The sequence below is a fragment of the Lethenteron reissneri genome, chromosome 46 (assembly GCF_015708825.2).
Source record: "Lethenteron reissneri isolate LAM-NWPU_2019-01 chromosome 46, ASM1570882v1, whole genome shotgun sequence".
Lineage (NCBI taxonomy): Eukaryota > Metazoa > Chordata > Hyperoartia > Petromyzontiformes > Petromyzontidae > Lethenteron > Lethenteron reissneri.
Window position 1 is genome coordinate 11,989,787 of NC_083824.1, and position 17,524 is coordinate 12,007,310.

General features: G+C 54.4%; 1 protein-coding gene across 1 annotated transcript; it reads right to left on the minus strand.

The window, feature by feature from the left end:
- Positions 1-492: 492 nt before the first annotated feature.
- Positions 493-17,299, minus strand: LOC133354154 (centrosomal protein of 78 kDa-like). The gene is given in 16 exon segments (XM_061570768.1): positions 493-909; positions 911-1,085; positions 1,088-1,143; positions 3,603-3,868; positions 4,629-4,685; positions 5,069-5,143; positions 8,785-8,909; positions 9,114-9,225; positions 10,140-10,204; positions 11,060-11,173; positions 12,288-12,462; positions 12,928-13,031; positions 13,573-13,645; positions 14,010-14,203; positions 14,791-15,220; positions 16,937-17,299. Coding segments are annotated over 15 exon segments (2,115 nt in total). The 5' UTR covers positions 15,038-15,220; positions 16,937-17,299; the 3' UTR covers positions 493-632.
- Positions 17,300-17,524: the final 225 nt, after the last annotated feature.

A 17,524-nucleotide genomic window follows, 5' to 3' on the forward strand; every position in this document is an offset into this window, starting at 1 on the left:
TTGTCTCTGCAAGGGTGAGTGTGTTGAGGAGGCTCGTGAAGGTCGCTACTGGGCAGCTGGAGGCAGTCGCCCTCTAAAACAATGCAGGGCAGAGGAGCGTCACTCACGAGAACGTGGTGCCTCTGCTGGTCATCTCAATCAACCCATGGCACCTGGGTCTTTCCCGTGACCTCCTGCCAGCTGCGAGCCTTCGACACTTAATGTGGCCACAAAGTGCACCGAGCCTGGCACAAGTGGCATGGTGACGTCACCGCCAAATCGGTGGCGAATGGCAGCTATTGTTGCTGAGTGGGTATGTTTGGAAGTGGGCAAGTGTCAGTGGGTGACCCAGAATGTGGTGGTTGAACACCGGATGAGATGAAACAGTGTCTGGTTGACGGAGTCCTCAATGTGGGTGGAGGTATCAACGATTCAAGTTCACGGGAACAGGAACCACCGTGGTAGTAGTGACAGAAGAGCGATAAGGAAATTACTGAATCGGTTAACAGAGCATCATCATCAACCACATTTATTTACATTGAAGTCTTATTAAGTCAGGAACGTTCATCCCAACCGTAGTACAACCTTGTGATGTTTAGGGCACTTGTTGTGATTATCACGCAATTAATCAAGAGTTAAATCATCAAACATTTTTAAAAAACCAAACCGTTACAGACTTCGACAAGTTCTGAAAATAATGTCTTGGTGCAGATATGTTTCAGTTTAAGCAGAAAAGCCTTACAGGAGTGCCAAGACTCTTGTTCAGGAGGGTCCTGCCAAGTTAGCGTAGGAGGAGGGGTGCGACGATCGCTACGCCTTCCCAACTGAGTAGTTTGCGCAGTATTCTTGAAAATTTGGACCCTGACGTTGGCAAACATTGGCCTACTCTCCTTCCAATGGTGCAATGGGAGGGGGTGTTCAATAGCCACTGAGTGAAGCAGAGGGCGTGGAGCACATCACAGTTCCTACACACTGCAGTATTAACCAGGGTGGCCTGGGCAGATTCGAAACTGCGAACCTCCGCAGAAAGGGGGCGAACGCGCCACCGCTGGGCCGCCGGCTCACTGCCGCTGCCGCCGCCGCCGCCGCGTGTTGGCCGAAAGAGGCGGCATGCAGACATCGTGGGTCGGTGTCGAGGTCTCGCTACAGAGTCGAGACGCTGGCCTGTGAAGCACACGGAATCTGTTGCTCAAATGATACACACAAGCACAACAAGACAAAGATCCGCCGTGTAGCCTTTAACAGACTGTTGGAGCAAGTGCCGTTAGCGAGGAGCACCGATGAAGGCCGGCACGGCATACGAGGGGTGCGTGACCAACACCACACCCGGCTGCCTTTGTCTCCCTAGTGGTGATGTTTACACACCACACCATGTACTCATTTGAGGCTCCCCTATACACACGCGCACACACACATTCATATTCATTAATAGAGTTGTCCAAGCGTCCCAATAGAGGACCACAGAGCTTGGGAAACGGTTGGCGCCAGTTCCGGATGCCTTCCCTGCCGCCACTGTTGTGTCCCGCACCTCACGTGCGGGGAACTGGGCGGGTTTCTACTGCGTTTTGAGATAAAAAAAAAACGAACGACGCTATCTACAAATAAAACATTGATTACAATTAAAACTAGATCACACAAACACTCGTGAACATGCAGCGGGGTATGCATCACCGGTGCTATAGGTTGTGGGGCTACACTGTGAGAGGGCGTGCAACAAAATCCGCTGCTCTGCTGTGTTATTAAAAAGTCAAGCGCGATTAACGGTTGCGATGAGCATCAAGGCACTGGTGCTCATCTTCCGTTCACAGCCCCACAGGGCCAGTGGTGGGAATCCCCCATTCTTATGGCGGGGGCGAATTTATCCAGAGGGCAGATATTGTTAATTTTCCCTGCAAAGTTGTACTTATTTTATGAACCCTGATGGTCAGGATGATGGGATGGGTCAACCTCCCCCAACCAGGATTTGAACTCGTGACCTTCTGATTGGGGAGCCACTTTCTCTAACACCATGCCACCCTCAGGGAACCATGGCGGAACGTGCCCTCACTGGAGGAGCCAGTGGGCGGGGTGGGGTGGCACGTGCCTCCCCAATGATCCGATCGAAATCCCTAATTTTGATCGAATCATTGGGGTTTATTAGTAATAAATCAGCATTTTGCGACCCCCACTGCCACTGTGTAGCATATTATTACGTGCCAGGGACTCTATGAGATGATAGGAACATAGTCCGAGTCCATAATTGGCAATAAGTAACGGCAACGCAGTTATAAGTGACTCAGAATTGTGCGCAGTTGCGTGTACAGTGCACGACTTCCCTGCAGGCAAACACCTTCAGCGAGCGCGATGCCGATCACATAACGCGGTTCGAATTCGACCCTCGATTGATGGCTGCGCCATCGCCGCACACGTGTCGAATAAAAAGCAAGGGACAAGTCCTTACTTACTAACAACTCCTATAATTTTTCATAACTGGAGGGGTTGCTCCGCCATTGCGTGCCCTCCAGCATAAGAGCAGTAACATTGGCCGAGGGATCGTGGCCAATTTTGCTTTCACCAGCCCAGCTACAAAGTGTGTTTTATTTTATTTCTATTGAAGGGGAGCAGCAAATTAAATTCGGGTCCTTTTTTTGATCTCTGTTCAAGAGAACTCTCCGGTTAACACGCACGCACCTGCGGCAATAAGAAGTATCGACCGGGGCGAGGGGCCGCATTCCAACCAAAGCTAACCTCTGCAGCCGCGTCGCCGTGGCCGCGTGGTGCGGCCGCCCCCTCGGCAAGCGACGAGGTGCAGCCAAAGGGGCGCAGGTCGGAGGAGTCGATGCCGGCGATGGAAGCCAGCTCACCCAGCCTGGCACGGACAGCAGCGACATCACGCAACCCCCCACCGAGCACAAGCGATCGATGATTTATCCACTGGGGAGGGTTCTGTGTGCGTGCGCGTTCTTGTTCCGCACAGTCGCTGAGCACAAAACCAAAAGGGCCCAAAACGTCAAGCGGCCAGCAACAAACAGCACTAACCGAAGGCATGACAGATTACAGTGTAACACGTTTTACTTTTTTAAAATAAGCAAGGTTATCAGTGTTGTAAGAGAGCCAATGTGTGAGTAGGTGGGTGAGTGGTTGAGTGGGTATGTTGGTGGGGTTGGTGAGGGACTGGGCGAGTGTTGTTGTGACCTGCAAAGATGGAAAGAAGAACACGTGGATGAGAGAACATACGCAAGGTAGATTCATAATCATATTGATCCTCATCCAGCAGCGGTTAGACCATGCCGAGGGACATAAAGAAAGACAGAAAGGCGAAAACATCAAAGAACACGTGCAGGGTGAGAGACATCAGAATGGATGTTGAGAGAAGGGAGTGAAGTTTGGACAGTACGCGTCACGGCCAGAAGGGAGCATGGCCAAAGGTCAGGACCAGTGATAGAGCGGCGGTCAAAGAAATGAAACGCATCCGATAGGACGTCCACCTAGGAAACGGAACGATGAAACCCGCTCGCGTGCCGGAGCAAGGCGGACGTCGCATCGCCGCAGGGCCACGCTGTGCGCACACCGCCAGCTTCGGGCAGCCTCCGTCCAGCGGTGGATGGATCAGGGCCAGCGGTGGATGGATCAGGGCCACTCACCCGGCATCCCTGAGCAGATCCAGGAAGCTGGAGAATTTGTGCACGGAGGCCTCCATGGCGCTGAGCAGCGGCTCGTCCCACACCTCCTTGCCGTGCGCGTCGCTCACGCCCTCGCTCATTATCTCGGGCCGCCATTCTCCTATCAACCCCGCTCGGCTCCCGCGTGGGCCCATCCCAACGGCCCCCTTATCGGGAGGCGCGGCCAGCAGCAACTGGCTGGCGAGGCCCGAGTTGATTTCCTGGAGGCGCAATCGCTCCCGCTGCAGCTGCTCGCGAGGACGCAGCACAGGGCGACCGCCGCGTGAACTTCACGGAACCAGCTCCCCAGATGAGTTGTGCAGCGTGTCCACAGCAACAGCGGCAGGTGGCTTTGTGGTTACACTTGGGCAACCTTTTACAATTCTTCTTAATTTTACCCTTCATCAATCCGCTCCCAGATTATTATATTTATTCCGCTCTTTTACCCAGGAAGCCTCGCCGAGTCTCAAGACTCTCTCTCAGGAGGGTCCTGCCAAGTGTCCGCAGTGGGGGGTAACGGTGCTGCCGTGCGTTTCCCAATTTGCGGCGTAATTTACTTAAACTTGCTTTGGATGTTGTCGCCCTTGAAAGAGTCTCTGAGCTCGATGGCCTTTACTCGGGAAATAAACTTCGGATTCTGATAAGAGATATGTTTATTTTTTTAAGGGCTTATATGCTCCACACGACGCGGTGATTATGTGCTGTGTACGGTAGTTTTGTGTTCGATCTGGTACCCACATCTAACAGTGGGGGGGGGGGTCCTCGTCAATAAACATCTGGAAGTTCGCCAGCATTGGTTCCAAGCAAGCTTGCCTTTTACTGATGAGACAGTGAATGTCAAAACCTGTTCAGAGTTTTGCTTGTGTTGAACCAACAATGCTGCTAAGAAGGCCGTGTGAGTGATGGGATGTGTACAAGGTACTTGTATTTCTCTATGTGGAGGGACCGAATGTGAAGGATGCAAATCGTCTGCTTAGTCCGTGCGTACGTCTGTGCGTGCGTGCAGACCTGCGTTACGCGAAGCTCGGCTGCTTCACGCGCTCTGTGCTCTTCCTGCAACTGTCCCTGATTGCGCACACAAAGACAAACATCCCCCATGCAGTCTTGACAGAATGTTGGGGCAAGTGCGGTGAGCGAGCACCTATGAAGACCGTCACGGTACACGAGGGGATGGGTGGTCAGCACCATGCCTGGCCGCCGTGGCCTCCCTAGTGGCGATGTTTACACACCGCACCAGCTACTCATTTGGGGCCGAGTCGACCTAGGGGAGGCCCAGGACCAGTTTAAATATTCACCACTTTTTTTGGTCGTGAGCGGGAATTGAACTCGGGTCGCCGTGTTCGTAGCGCAGTGAGACCCACCGAACCACCCACCCAACCACACACACACCTACTCACCAACCCACATAACCATACGACTGACCACGTAGCGAATGTGTGGAGTGTTACCTGCAGTTGCTGGCAACACTTGCACCCCACAGCTTGCGCTGACGAGGCCCCCCCACCTTCCGTCGATCTCTCTCCCTGGATCGCAACGCACGGCACAAAAGGTCACAAACACCTTCCATCGCTACCAGGGGGGGCGTCAAATGCTAACGATGATTTTTCTCGAAGCGTCGTATCTCCACATTACATGTCTGACACAGCTAGATTTTCGTTTGAACCAATGCTTATTAATTTATTAACGCTAGGATGGGCTGATGGGATGTGTAAAAAATTGTATGTATATTCCTTTGTAGGGACGGATATGTAAATGAGGTATATTGTCTGCTTATTTATTTTGTTGTTCATATTTTTAGCGAGTCTTTTGTCTTATTAATTTGTATACTTGAGCATTAACATCGTACCCATACCTAGCGGAGAGGGCAGGGTCCGTGCCTGTAAACATCTAGCGGTTGACCAACATTGGTTCAAGCAAAGCCTGACTACGCCGATGAGACACCGCATGTCGAAAACCGGCCCAGTTTTTCTGCCGTTGAACCAACGCTCCCGAAAACAAAATACACGCGTAGGGGGAAGGCCGCACGGCCGATGGGATGTGTGAAACGCGCTCGTAGTTATTCACGTGGAGGGACAGATATGGGAAGGAAGGAGATGAATCGTCCGCTTGTTTATTTTGTTTCTCACATCCTCAAGGACGACGCGAGTGACGACAGCGTGCGGGGAGTCCGCGTGTCCGTACACCCGCGACGCTCCGCCACTCGGCATAAACCAACGTGGAATGGACGATGGGAGGCACGCGCGCGCGCAGACAGCGCAAAACAAGCATCGCTCTCGTGCCGTCGCAGGAGAATACATGGAGGCTAAATAAATAAGCGCGACATCTCTTTCCCGGGGCTTGTCTCTACGCATAACAAAGTACAGGTGATGTTTTTACACATTCCCTCAGCCGTAACGTCTTTCCGGGAGTGCGTAATTTCAGCGGCGTTGGTTCAACGCAAGCAGCAAAACTCCGGACCGGTCTCTGCTCATTTATTGTGTTGCTCATGTTCTCCATAACCACACCAGCAGCGACGATCGGCTGTTGCTCACTACAGGGCTTTGCGTTGAGCTTAGGACCCCACGTCTCTCAGAGAGGGTCCTTGCCGATAAACAACAGGCAGTTCCACCAGCATTTGGTTCAAGCCGACTCTGCTGATGTGGCACTGGATGTCAAAACCACAACACAAAGAAAATGTGCTTTTCGACACATCCCATCAGCCACACAGCCTTCTGACCTGACGAGTAAAACTAAACTCGGAGGCTCTCTCAATTGAGAGATATCGGTCTTGGTTTGACACAAATCCCCTCCGCTCACGAGACGCTGAATTTCGAACCCACTCCAGTGTCACTTCTCCAACCAGCGCTGCTGATGAGCCATACTCTCAAAAAGCAGTGCAGATGGGATGTGTAAGAATTAGATATTTTTAAATGCACTTTGGAGAGACAAACACGGCAAGGAGGCTTCTCGTAAGCAGACAAGCGGCACTGGCCAGTTTATTGTTAAGAAGCCCTAGCTGCAAAGGGCCATGGAATTTGTCTTAAAAATGTTGACACAGTCCTTAAGTAAATACTGCAGGCTAAGTTTGTATGGTACTGTACGGCACTGCCAAACACAGCCCGTGTATAATAATAATAATTATTATATTTCATCTCCAAACGCTGTCAGTTTTCTTTTTACAAAGTACAGTGTTAGGTAGAGTCACGTGCTTCTTTTTTAAAACCAGTTGGCCTAGAAAAATGGCCCAGATGCCACACACGTCAAACGGCCAGCAACGAACAGCACCGTTAAACTTGTAAGAGATAAGATGTTACGGGAAGTGAGCGAGGTTGTTATTGAATGAAGAACTTGGGAGGTGGGGGGAGGGAAAGAGACGATGATGGGAGGAGGGAATTCCACCCAGTGGAGCAGTGCGAGAGAAGAAGCAGAGAGAGGTGTTGTGACCTTCATTGTGGTGGGTGGGTGGGTGAATGAGGACGTGGGTGGGAGAATGAGTGAATGAGTGGGTGGGTGAATGAGTGTGTGTGGGTGGTTGAGTGGGTGGGAGAATGAGTGGGTGGGAGAATGAGAGTGTGGGTGTGTGAATGAGAGTGTTGGTGGGTGAATGAGAGTGTTGGTGGGTGAATGAGAGTGTGGGTGGGTGAATGAGTGGGTGGGTGAACGAGAGTGTGTGAATGAGTGTGTGGGTGCGTGAATGAGTGTGGGTGGGTGAATGAGTGTGTGGGTGAATGAGAGTGTGGGTGGGTGAATGAGAGTGTGGGTGGGTGAATGAGTGTGGGTGGGTGAATGAGTGTCTGGGTGGGTGAATGAGTGTGTGGGTGAATGAGAGTGTGGGTTGGTGAATGAGTGTGTGGGTGGGTGAATGAGTGTGTGGGTGGGCGAATGAGTGTGTGGGTTGGTGAATGAGTGTGTGGGTGGGTGAATGAGTGTGTGGGTGGGTGAATGAGTGTGTGGGTGGGCGAATGAGTGTGTGGGTGGGCGAATGAGAGTGTGTGTGGGCGAATGAGAGTGTGTGTGGGTGAATGAGAGTGTGGGTTGGTGAATGAGAGTGTGGGTGGGTGAATGAGTGTGTGGGTGCGTGAATGAGAGTGTGGGTGGGTGAATTATGTGAGTGGGTGGGTGAATTATGTGAGTGGGTGAATGAGTGTGTGGGTGGGTGTTGTAGTGAGCTGCATTGTGGTGGTTGAACACAGTGTGGTGGATGAGACGACACAGTCAGTGTCTGGTTGAGTCTTCAACATGCATGGACACACCATGTGAATGGTTCTCAGGTAAAATGTCAATCAAATAACAAACATTCTTAGATCTATAATTTGGTAAAAATCGCATTGTGTTAAAACCAGACCAGGGCAGCAAACTCCACTATCGTACTGTACTACGTGTGTGTGTGTGTGGGTTACCTGTGTGTGAGGGTTACCTGTGTGAGTGAGGGTTACCTGTGTGAGGGTTACATGTGTGTGGGTTACCTGTGAGTGTGTGGATTACCTGTGTGAGGGTTACCTGTGTGTGGGTTACCTGTGTGTGTGAGGGTTACCTGTGTGTGAGGGTTACCTGTGAGTGTGAGGGTTACCTGTGTATGGGTTACCTGTGTGAGGGTTACCTGTGTGTGGGTTACCTGTGTGAGGGTTACCTGAGAGTGTGTGTGTTACCTGTGTGAGGGTTACCTGTGAGTGTGGGTTACCTGTGTGAGGGTTACCTGTGTGTGTGTTACCTGTGTGTGAGGGTTACCTGTGTGAGGGTTACCTGTGTGTGGGTTACCTGTGTGTGAGGGTTACCTGTGTGTGGGTTACCTGTGTGAGGGTTACCTGAGAGTGTGTGTGTTACCTGTGTGTGAGGGTTACCTGTGAGTGAGGGTTACCTGTGTGAGGGTTACCTGTGTGTGTTACCTGTGTGTGTGGGTTACCTGTGTGAGGGTTACCTGTGTGAGGGTTACTTGTGTGTTACCTGTGTGTGAGGGTTACCTGTGTGAGGGTTACCTGTGTGTGAGGGTTACCTGTGTGTGAGGGTTACCTGTGTGTGAGGGTTACCTGTGCGTGGGTTACCTGTGCGAGGGTTACCTGTGTGAGGGTTACCTGTGAGTGTGTGGGTTACCTGTGTGTGAGGGTTACCTGTGAGTGTGTGTTACCTGTGTGTGTGTTACCTGTGTGAGGGTTACCTGTGTGAGGGTTACCTGTGTGTGGGTTACCTGTGTGCGTGTGGCGCGTGTGGCACGGGCTGCGGAGCGCCAGGGCACGTGTTTGCCGCCATCCTGAGTGGGCGCGTGACGTCGGCCTCCGTCACCGCTCTCATTCTTGCTCTGCCTCGCCACAGCTGCAGACACAAAGATCCCCCACGCAGCCTCTACCAGACTCACGGCAGCACAGAATCCGTTTGCGACGCGCACGAAGCACAGACAGGGCGAGCCAAGCAGCCAGAACCAACACCAGCGATCGCCCGAGCGCTCGAGCCGGCAGCGGACCCGACGGCGAGGAGCGGCGGCGCCGCGGCGAGGGGGGCGCGCGCGGGACGACTCGCCTGTGCGGATCACGGCTCGGCCCTTCGTGCGGCTGCCCAGGTGCAGCAGCCGCGTCTTCCTCTGCGCCACCGGCGACGGGACCCTGGGCGCCGGCTGGGGGAGCCACTCGAACTGCGGAGCGGCAGCAGAGACGTCGTCGCGGGGCCACTCGGACCTCATCTCGCTCGTCTCTCGCGCAGATTCGCGGAGCGGCGGCCTTCATTCTCAAGGCGCTTTTTGCAACGATTATAAAATTGTACCGCGAGATGATGGTGGTTGAGATAATGAAGGGTGGGGGTTGTTATTAAAAGCGGTGGTGCAGTTGTCTTGACAGTTAGGAAAACAGGGGGGAGTGATTAAGGAGGGGTTGGGGTAGGCCTGGTCATAGTGGGTGGGGGGGTTTAGGGAGTAGCAGTAGGAGTAGTGATAGAGGTTGGGGTAGTGGTCGGGGTTGGGGTAGTGGTAGCGATAGGGGTAGTGATAGGGGTAGCGATAGAGGTTGGGGTAGTGGTCGGGGTTGGGGTAGTGATAGGGGTAGCGATAGGGGTTGGGGTAGTGATAGGGGTTGGGGTAGTGGTAGCGATAGGGGTAGTGATAGGGGTAGTGATAGGGGTTGTGGTAGGGGTTGGGGTAGTGATAGGGGTAGTGAGAGGGGTTGTGGTAGGGGTAGGCCTGGTCATAGCTGGGTGGACGGGGCAGGGAGTAGCGGATGGGGGTTGTGTTCAGGAGGGAGCAGAAGCTCCAGGTTGTTCTCGTGGGAGCCAGGAGAATCAGAATAATTATTTATCTTAACAGGAGGAATCCTATGAGCGATGAAGCTCTTTTTCACAGATATTCAGTAGGGTCTCATCTGTCAGAGTGGCTGAGTTGGCTCAACAAAATAACAAAAACCAATAGCGTACAAAGTAAGTACAGCAAGCAAGCAAACATAAATTAGTAGAATTTTTTTTACCAAATATAAGTTACAGCAGAGACAATCAAATAGAAATCAGGGCAGGAAGCAACTGCACGCTTCAGCACGGAAAGGGAGAGAGGACGTCACTTACCTCTGCGGTTTCTCCACGAGAATTCACGAACAGCTTCTCAAGGGTCTCCTGCAACAGCTCGCGCTCTGCACACGAACGCAACACGCGAGCCAGGCGACGCGCACACACGAGCGACTCCGAGACTCGCCAGGTACAGCGGTGCACTGCTTGATTGTGCAGTTCACGTGTGTGCGAGCGTGTGGGGAGCGGTAGCGTAGCGGTTAGCGTACTGCGCTACGAACCAGGCAACCCGAGTTCGATTCCCGCTCACTCCCAACACCATCTGAACTTATCTTGGGCTTCCCCGAGATCGACTCAGCCTCAAATGAGTACCTGGTGCGGTGTTAACATCGCCACTGGTGAGACAAATTTTGGCCACCCACCCCCTCATGTGCTGTGCCGGCTTTCATAGGTGCCCGCTAACAACATTTGTCCCAAAAGTAAATTAAAGCTATATGGGGTATATTTTTCTTTAATTGTATATGAATGATAGGGAAAGGTAGTATAGTGGTTAGGACACTGCACTGTGTACCTGAAATGGATTCCTGCTCACGACCAATAACAGTGGCGAATATTTAAACCATGCTGGGCCTCTCCTAGATCGACTCGGTCTCATATGAGTACGTGATGCAGTGCATAAACGTCAGCAGCAGGGAGATAAAGGCAGCCGGGCGTGGTGCTGGCCACCAACCCTCTCTAGTGTGCCGTGCCGGCCTTCGTACATGCTCGCTAACAGCACTTGCCCCTACAGTCTGTGAAGGCTATACGGGGGATCTGTGTGTGTGTACATGTCATTCCGTGTTTGCTATGTGTCAATTGACACTGAGGACACCCGTGTAAATGAGACGTTCCATCTCGAGGCATTTCGCCGGTGAAACACAAAGTAATACAATTTTAATAACAGGCTGTGGTGGTCGCGGTGCGCATATCCCCCAACGTACCAATGAGAGGGTTTCCCCGCAGGTCCACAACTGAGAGGGCCGAGTTGGACTCCAGGAGATGGAGCACAGCACGCGCTCCCTCCTCACCCACGCCGCACTGCTGCATGTCCACAGCTGCGCCCGCACACACAACGAAAATGATCCCCCTCGGAGGCCTCACGCACTGTTGGGGTGGAGTGCTGTCACTTTGCTGGGAGAAATCCTAAGGATTATGCAGCATTGACCCTTCCCCGCCAGGCAGCACGCTGAGGGGAGGCTTGCGGACCCCCAGTGTGGTTTCAGAACGGAGCGGTCCTGCGCAGACGCCATATTCTCTGTCCGCCTGCTACAGCACAGGTCTAGGCAAATTAATCAGGACCTATATCTGTGCTTTATTGACCTGATCATAGGCCAGGGCTCTGGGTTATTATTCGTGCTTTCAGAGTCCCTGACCAGAGCTTTGCTCACAAACAGACCTTCATATTGGTGGGCAGGCCCAGGTAAAGTTGCGTGACTGGGTCAGAGCCGTTTCCTGATACCTTGGGGTGCGACAGGGATGTCCTCTGGCCCCCACAATATTTTTTTTAAAGTGTTGACCACGTAGTTCAAGAAGCTTTTTATGGCTGTACCGGAGGAATTTACATCTGGTACAGATACAATGGGAGGCTGATCAATGCCCGGGTGCAATCAAGAGATGGCTCCCTACTGGTCAACAATGTTACGTATGCTGTTGAGCTGGTGATTGCTGCTCACTCTGAGGAGTTTTTGCTGCTGAACTTGGAGCGTGCTACTGAGAGGTGGGGCCTTACCATCTTCCCCAAAAAACAAAGTACCTGCCTGGGAATTGTGCGTCATCGAACACTCCACCCCCTCCACTCCCTATGAGTGATGGAGCAGTTGTGGAGAGAGTGGAGGGGTTTCCATACCTGGATAGTGTGCTTATTACCAGTTCCAGGTTGACAGCAGAGTTCTCACGCTGAATGAGTTGAGCGGTATTATCTCTTCATCAGCTGCGTAACGCTGTGCGGAGCTACCTGGCCTGTCGCTCCACATGAGGCTTCTGGTCTTTTCAGGCACAATCATGTCCTCCCTTCTTGTTGCTTCCGAAACACTCAGGCTGGCCTGCCTACGATCCAGACTGGATTGCGTGAAAGACCTGAACACCGTCCCAACGGTGAGCTCCTCCAGACCACACCGCTCGTGCCACGCGTTCAGCAACAGCGGCGCAGCACGTGCGTTTCGCGCTAACCTTTGACCCACAGGTCGTCGGCCAGGGCGAGGGCCAGGGCGGCCGCCCCCCGGTCTCCGACGAGCGGGTTGCGGTTGAGGCTGACGCGGCGCAGCCCGGACATGCGCTCCAGGTCGGGGCGCCCGTAGCGCAGGGAGCCCGCCCAGGCCTCCCCGTGCCGCGCCCGCGCCTGGTGCTGTGAGCGCACACGGAACAACGGGCGGGCGTCAAAACGCGAGCGGCCTCGCCGGAGACGCGCGCTGCCAAGAGGAACTGGCGCAGCGAGGCGACACCCGGGGCCCTGCCTCTCTACGACATTCAACACTAACAGTCTGCGGGCAACGACCCTTCTCCCTCGCCCTTCTCTTCTCCCTCAGCTCATCCTCCCCCACCCCTGTCACTACCCAAAACCGTTATCGCTACCCGTATCACTACCCCTATCACTACCCTTGACAGCCGAAACGCCCACACCTCTGACAGTGCTGTTTGTTGCTGGCCACATAACGTTTTGGGCCTTCGTGTTTAAACAACACCCACAGCAACACGGGCACCGGCAGGGTGGGCCCCCGCTACCCATGCCCTTTCCGTCCGTGGGCACCCCCCGCCCCCCCCCCAAACACGGGGGGGGGGGGGTGCCAAGGCCCGAGCCCTTCCGCTGTACCGAGATGACGTCAGACAGCATCGCCGCTCCGCGCCAGCTGAGGCCGCAGCCGCTCACGTCGAGCCGCACCAGCGATGTGCAGCCCTTCGCACCGCGGCAGATCGCTGCGGCAAGCAGACACGGTGGGGGGGGGGGGGGGGGGGAGAGCACGGTGCCACAGACACGGTTAGCCGAGCAGACGTGGAAACACCTTTGCCGGGCATTGGTAAACCCATCCCACGGCATCGGACACGGTAGGTTGGAGGAAAGCCGAGATGCCGTGGATTAGGGTTCATTCTCAAGAGGCATGAAGTAAGGATGCTCGTGAGCATACTGTGATGATGCAGTGTGTGTGTATGGTTGTCCGATGAAGAGAGCTGCCCCTGCCACAGGAATGTGGAATGACCACCGCTGGCTCTGCAGGGCTGCAGGCGGTAGATGAGCGCCGCCTCGATGCTCATTGGAGTTGATGCTGTGCATGATGATGCTCTGTGTGATGACGCTGTGAGTGATGATGCTGTACGTGATGACGCTGTACGTAATGACGCTGTACGTGATGATGCTGTACGTGATGATGCTGTGTGCGATGACGCAGTGTGTGATGGCTCCGTGCGCAATGGACAGCGTCATATTTGTGGAACATTCTGTGAGAGTTAATGCACTTACTCTCCAAGCCGCCATCTCCCATGGGGCAGTTTGCCAGGGACAGAGTCTCCAAACACGAACTCTGGGCGATTCCCTGCAGCAGCAACCACAAGGACACGGCCTTTCCGTCACACAGACTCGCTGAGACGCAGCTGTCGCAAGCGTACACAAAACAATCCACCACGTACGTCCAACCCATCACGCAGGGTAAGCCACTTGGGGTTTGGGAAGAGAAAGTTGGCAGGCGAGTGCTGTTGACGTGACCGGGCAGGGTGGGGGAGGGCCGCTTGTCGAGACCGGCACGGGAGCGGTCTCCGTGAGTCCCGAAGATCAAGGGGAAGTCGTCACAGCGGACGGGGTGAGACCGAGGCCAAGATCCATGGGTGCCCGCGCGAGTCTACGGTTCTCCGCTCGAGTCTACGGCATCGGCCACGACAACGTCTCGTTCTTGAACTCACCTTTGCCAAGGCGAGCAGGTTGGATGGCCGCAGGGGCAGGCCCGTCAGCTCCAGGCGAGCGAGGGCCGAGGAGGCGGCCAGGCAGGCCCCGAGGGCCTGGCTCAACCTGGCGGTGACGTCGCGCGAGTGCAGCGGTGGGCCCGCGGAGCCCGCCGGTAGCCGGGAATCCCGCCGGGGCGGCGTCCGTGTGGAGCCTGTGGCGGCGGTGACGACAAACGGCGGCATCGCACCGGGTGTCACGAGCATGCGCTGGCGCTCTGGCAATACAGGGGATCTCTGTCTTCATGCGTGTATGCCTGTGTGTGTTTGTGAGCGCGTGTGTGGATGCGAGTAATGGAGAACTCAAAGCTGGTCCCAACCGTCCCTATGTTCTCACGGAATGTACACACACACGCTTACGCACGCAACAACGCAAATATCCCCTGCGTAGCTCACGATGCAACACACAAGGGGTGGGTGGTTAGCAGCACGGTCGGCCGCATTTGTCTCCCTGATACTGATGTGTACACACTGCCTAAGGTACTCATTTACGAGTCAACCTAGGGGAGGCCCAGGCCTGGTACAGATATTCGTCATTGCATGTTCTCTCTGCAGCAGAACAGGGCGGGGGGGGTTGTGAATTTGCATCCTCCACACAGAGAGACACCAGAGTCGGTGGCCGAACAAAGGGTGGAGCTAGCGTCATCACTGCCGCCATCCCGTCCACCCACCCGCCCGCCACCCCCACGCCGTCCTAGCGACAACGAAAGTGCTACCGCTGCCACCTATGCGGGGAGCCCACCTGCGTCGGCGCGCAGGGCGCCGCTGCGCACGCACACGAAACTCAGGTGGCGGTTGACGTGCAGCGCGTTGGCGACGGGCGTCCAGTCGGCGAGCCGCACGCGGTCCCCGTGCAGGTCGAGGCCCCCGCGGGCCAGGTGGGCCGTCACGGCCGGCAGCGGCGCGCAGTCCTGCAGGGCGCAGAGGTGCGCGTAGTACGAGCCCAGGTCCAGCGCCCCGCGGCGCCTAGCCTGCACCGACGCCAGCATGGCGGCAGTGCCGGTGCAGCCGCCAGCCTGGGGTCACCACCTAACCTTTGACCCGCAGGCAAGTTTCTCAGTCGGCGCGAGGTCTCTCAGACGCTTGAGGTTGCAGGTCGAAGTTGTTGAACGAGGTGCGAGAACTCAAGAAGAGGCCAGCATAGTCGCATTGGCGACAGCCACCTGGGTCTCCTGAATGGCAAAAGCAAAACCATTTGGGAGTAAAGCGACAAAGCAAATGGAAATTGGAACAAAAACAACTGTGTCAACACGAGACAAAAACGAGTGTTATTGCGCACAGACCAACGTTAAATAACAAAAATGCCGCAGTGTAAGTCAGTTCGGGCAGATTGTTTTTAGACTGATCTTAGCACACATTTTTACTTAAAATTTTCGTGACTGCAGGAATTCATATTCTATGGTTCTGTCTGAAGAGTGACTTTACTGAAATAACCAAAGAATATGGTCTTAGCACAGTCACAAAACCGAGTTACAGAAACATGACACGGCTATTGGCGGGTGACTATTGCACTCGTACGGAACCAGACGGCGATGCGATGAAGGTGATGATGGTGAGGGTGGTGATGATGGTGGTGGTGATGATGGTGATGATGATGATGGTGGTGGTGATGGTGATGATGATGGTGGTGGTGGTGATGATGGTGATGATGATGGTGGTGGTGGTGATGATGGTGATGATGGTGGTGGTGATGATGGTGATGATGGTGGTGGTGGTGGTGATGATGGTGATGATGATGGTGGTGGTGGTGATGATGGTGATGATGATGGTGGTGATGATGGTGGTGGTGATGATGGTGGTGATGATGGTGATGATGGTTGTGGTGGTGATGACGGTGATGGTGGTGCTGGCGCAGTGATGGTGATGCCAAACCGAGGGTGGCCGCGACCTTTCCCGCAGAATGGACACGGGCACGGGCGCGCTCCACTCACATGTGGCTCTAAGAGTGGGTAGATTTTCACAGCCAAATGGTAATTGACTTTTGGAGTTCGCAAATAAAATCAAACGCAGGCGTGCTGCTGTAATAAAGCACCACCACACAATACAGGTACCAGATTTCAGATGGCAATCCCTTCGGTGTCGCAAAGTGGGTGGGTGACGAGCACAAGGACAAAGATCCCCCGCGTAGCCCACAAGGCTGTTGGGGCAAGCCCTGTTGGCGAGTACACGCCGGGGTGGCCAGAACCACGTCCAGCAGCCACCTGTCTCCCCAATGCTGTTGGGTTTTCTTAAAGCAAACCGTGCTCGGTACTTATTTAAGGCTGAGTAGACAGAGGGGAGGCCCAGGGCCGGTTCAGATACTCGTCATCGATGTTGGCAGTGCGCTAACCACTGCACCACCGCTCCCCGCACGATCATGCACGCTCACGAGTGTTTGGGTGAAGTGCGTGGGCCAATAAGCGAGTACGTGGGTGAGCGGGTGAGTGGTTGAGTGAGTGGTTGAGTGAGTGGTTGAGTGAGTGGGTGTGGAGTTAGTGAGTGAATGAGTGAGTGGTTGAGTGAGTGAGCGAATGGGTGTGGAGTTAGTGAGTGGTTGATTGAGTGGGTGAGGAGAGTGTGTGTGTGGTTGAGTGAGTGAGTGAGCGAATGGGTGTGGAGTTAGTGAGTGAATGAGTGGGTGAGGAGAGTGAGTGTGTGGTTGAGTGTGTGAGTGAATGAGTGAGTGAGGAGAGTGAGTGTGAGTGCGTGAGGGAAGGTGTGTGAGTGAGTGTGTGAGTGAGTGAGTGGTTGAGTGAGTGGTTGAGTGAGTGGTTGAGTGAGCGAATGGGTGTGGAGTTAATGAATGAGTGGGCGAGTGTGTGAGTGGATCGAGGTTGAGTGGGTGGGTGAGGGGATAAGTAGGTGAGTAGATGAGAGGGTGAGCGAGCGTGGGTGAGTGTTGTTGTGACCTGCAGCCAGTGTCTGGTTGCCCGAGCCCTCGGTACGGGTGGAGGAACAGCAGCCACGGTGGTAGTGGTGGTAGTAGTGGTGGTAGTGGTTGTAGTAGTTGTAGTAGTGGTGGTAGTGGTGGTAGTAGTGGTGGTAGTGGTGGTGGTAGTGGTGGTAGTAGTGGTGGTAGTGGTGGTGGTAGTGGTTGTAGTGGTGGTAGTAGTGGTGGTAGTGGTGGTGGTAGTGGTGGTAGTAGTGGTGGTAGTGGTTGTAGTAGTGGTAGTGGTGGTAGTAGTGGTGGTAGCAGAGCGTGAGGCAGTCGCGGCAACTCCGTGCGGAGTCAATCTCCGCGCCAAAGTCCCCGCCAAAGCCGCGTTCTGGCGATCCGGCGATCCAAATGCCGCCGACAGGAATCGCGATTCGATCCCCGCGTCCGCCCATCCGGACCGCTCCAACGGCCGATCGATCCGCGGAATCGCAAAAAAAAACGAATCGGGCTTCGCGACTGCAAAATTCGCTTTAAAAAAATCGCCGCATCGATCTTAAATTACCGTCCGCGATTCGATTCTATCGATTCCTCCGATGCGAGTGGTTCGCCCGGCACAGAA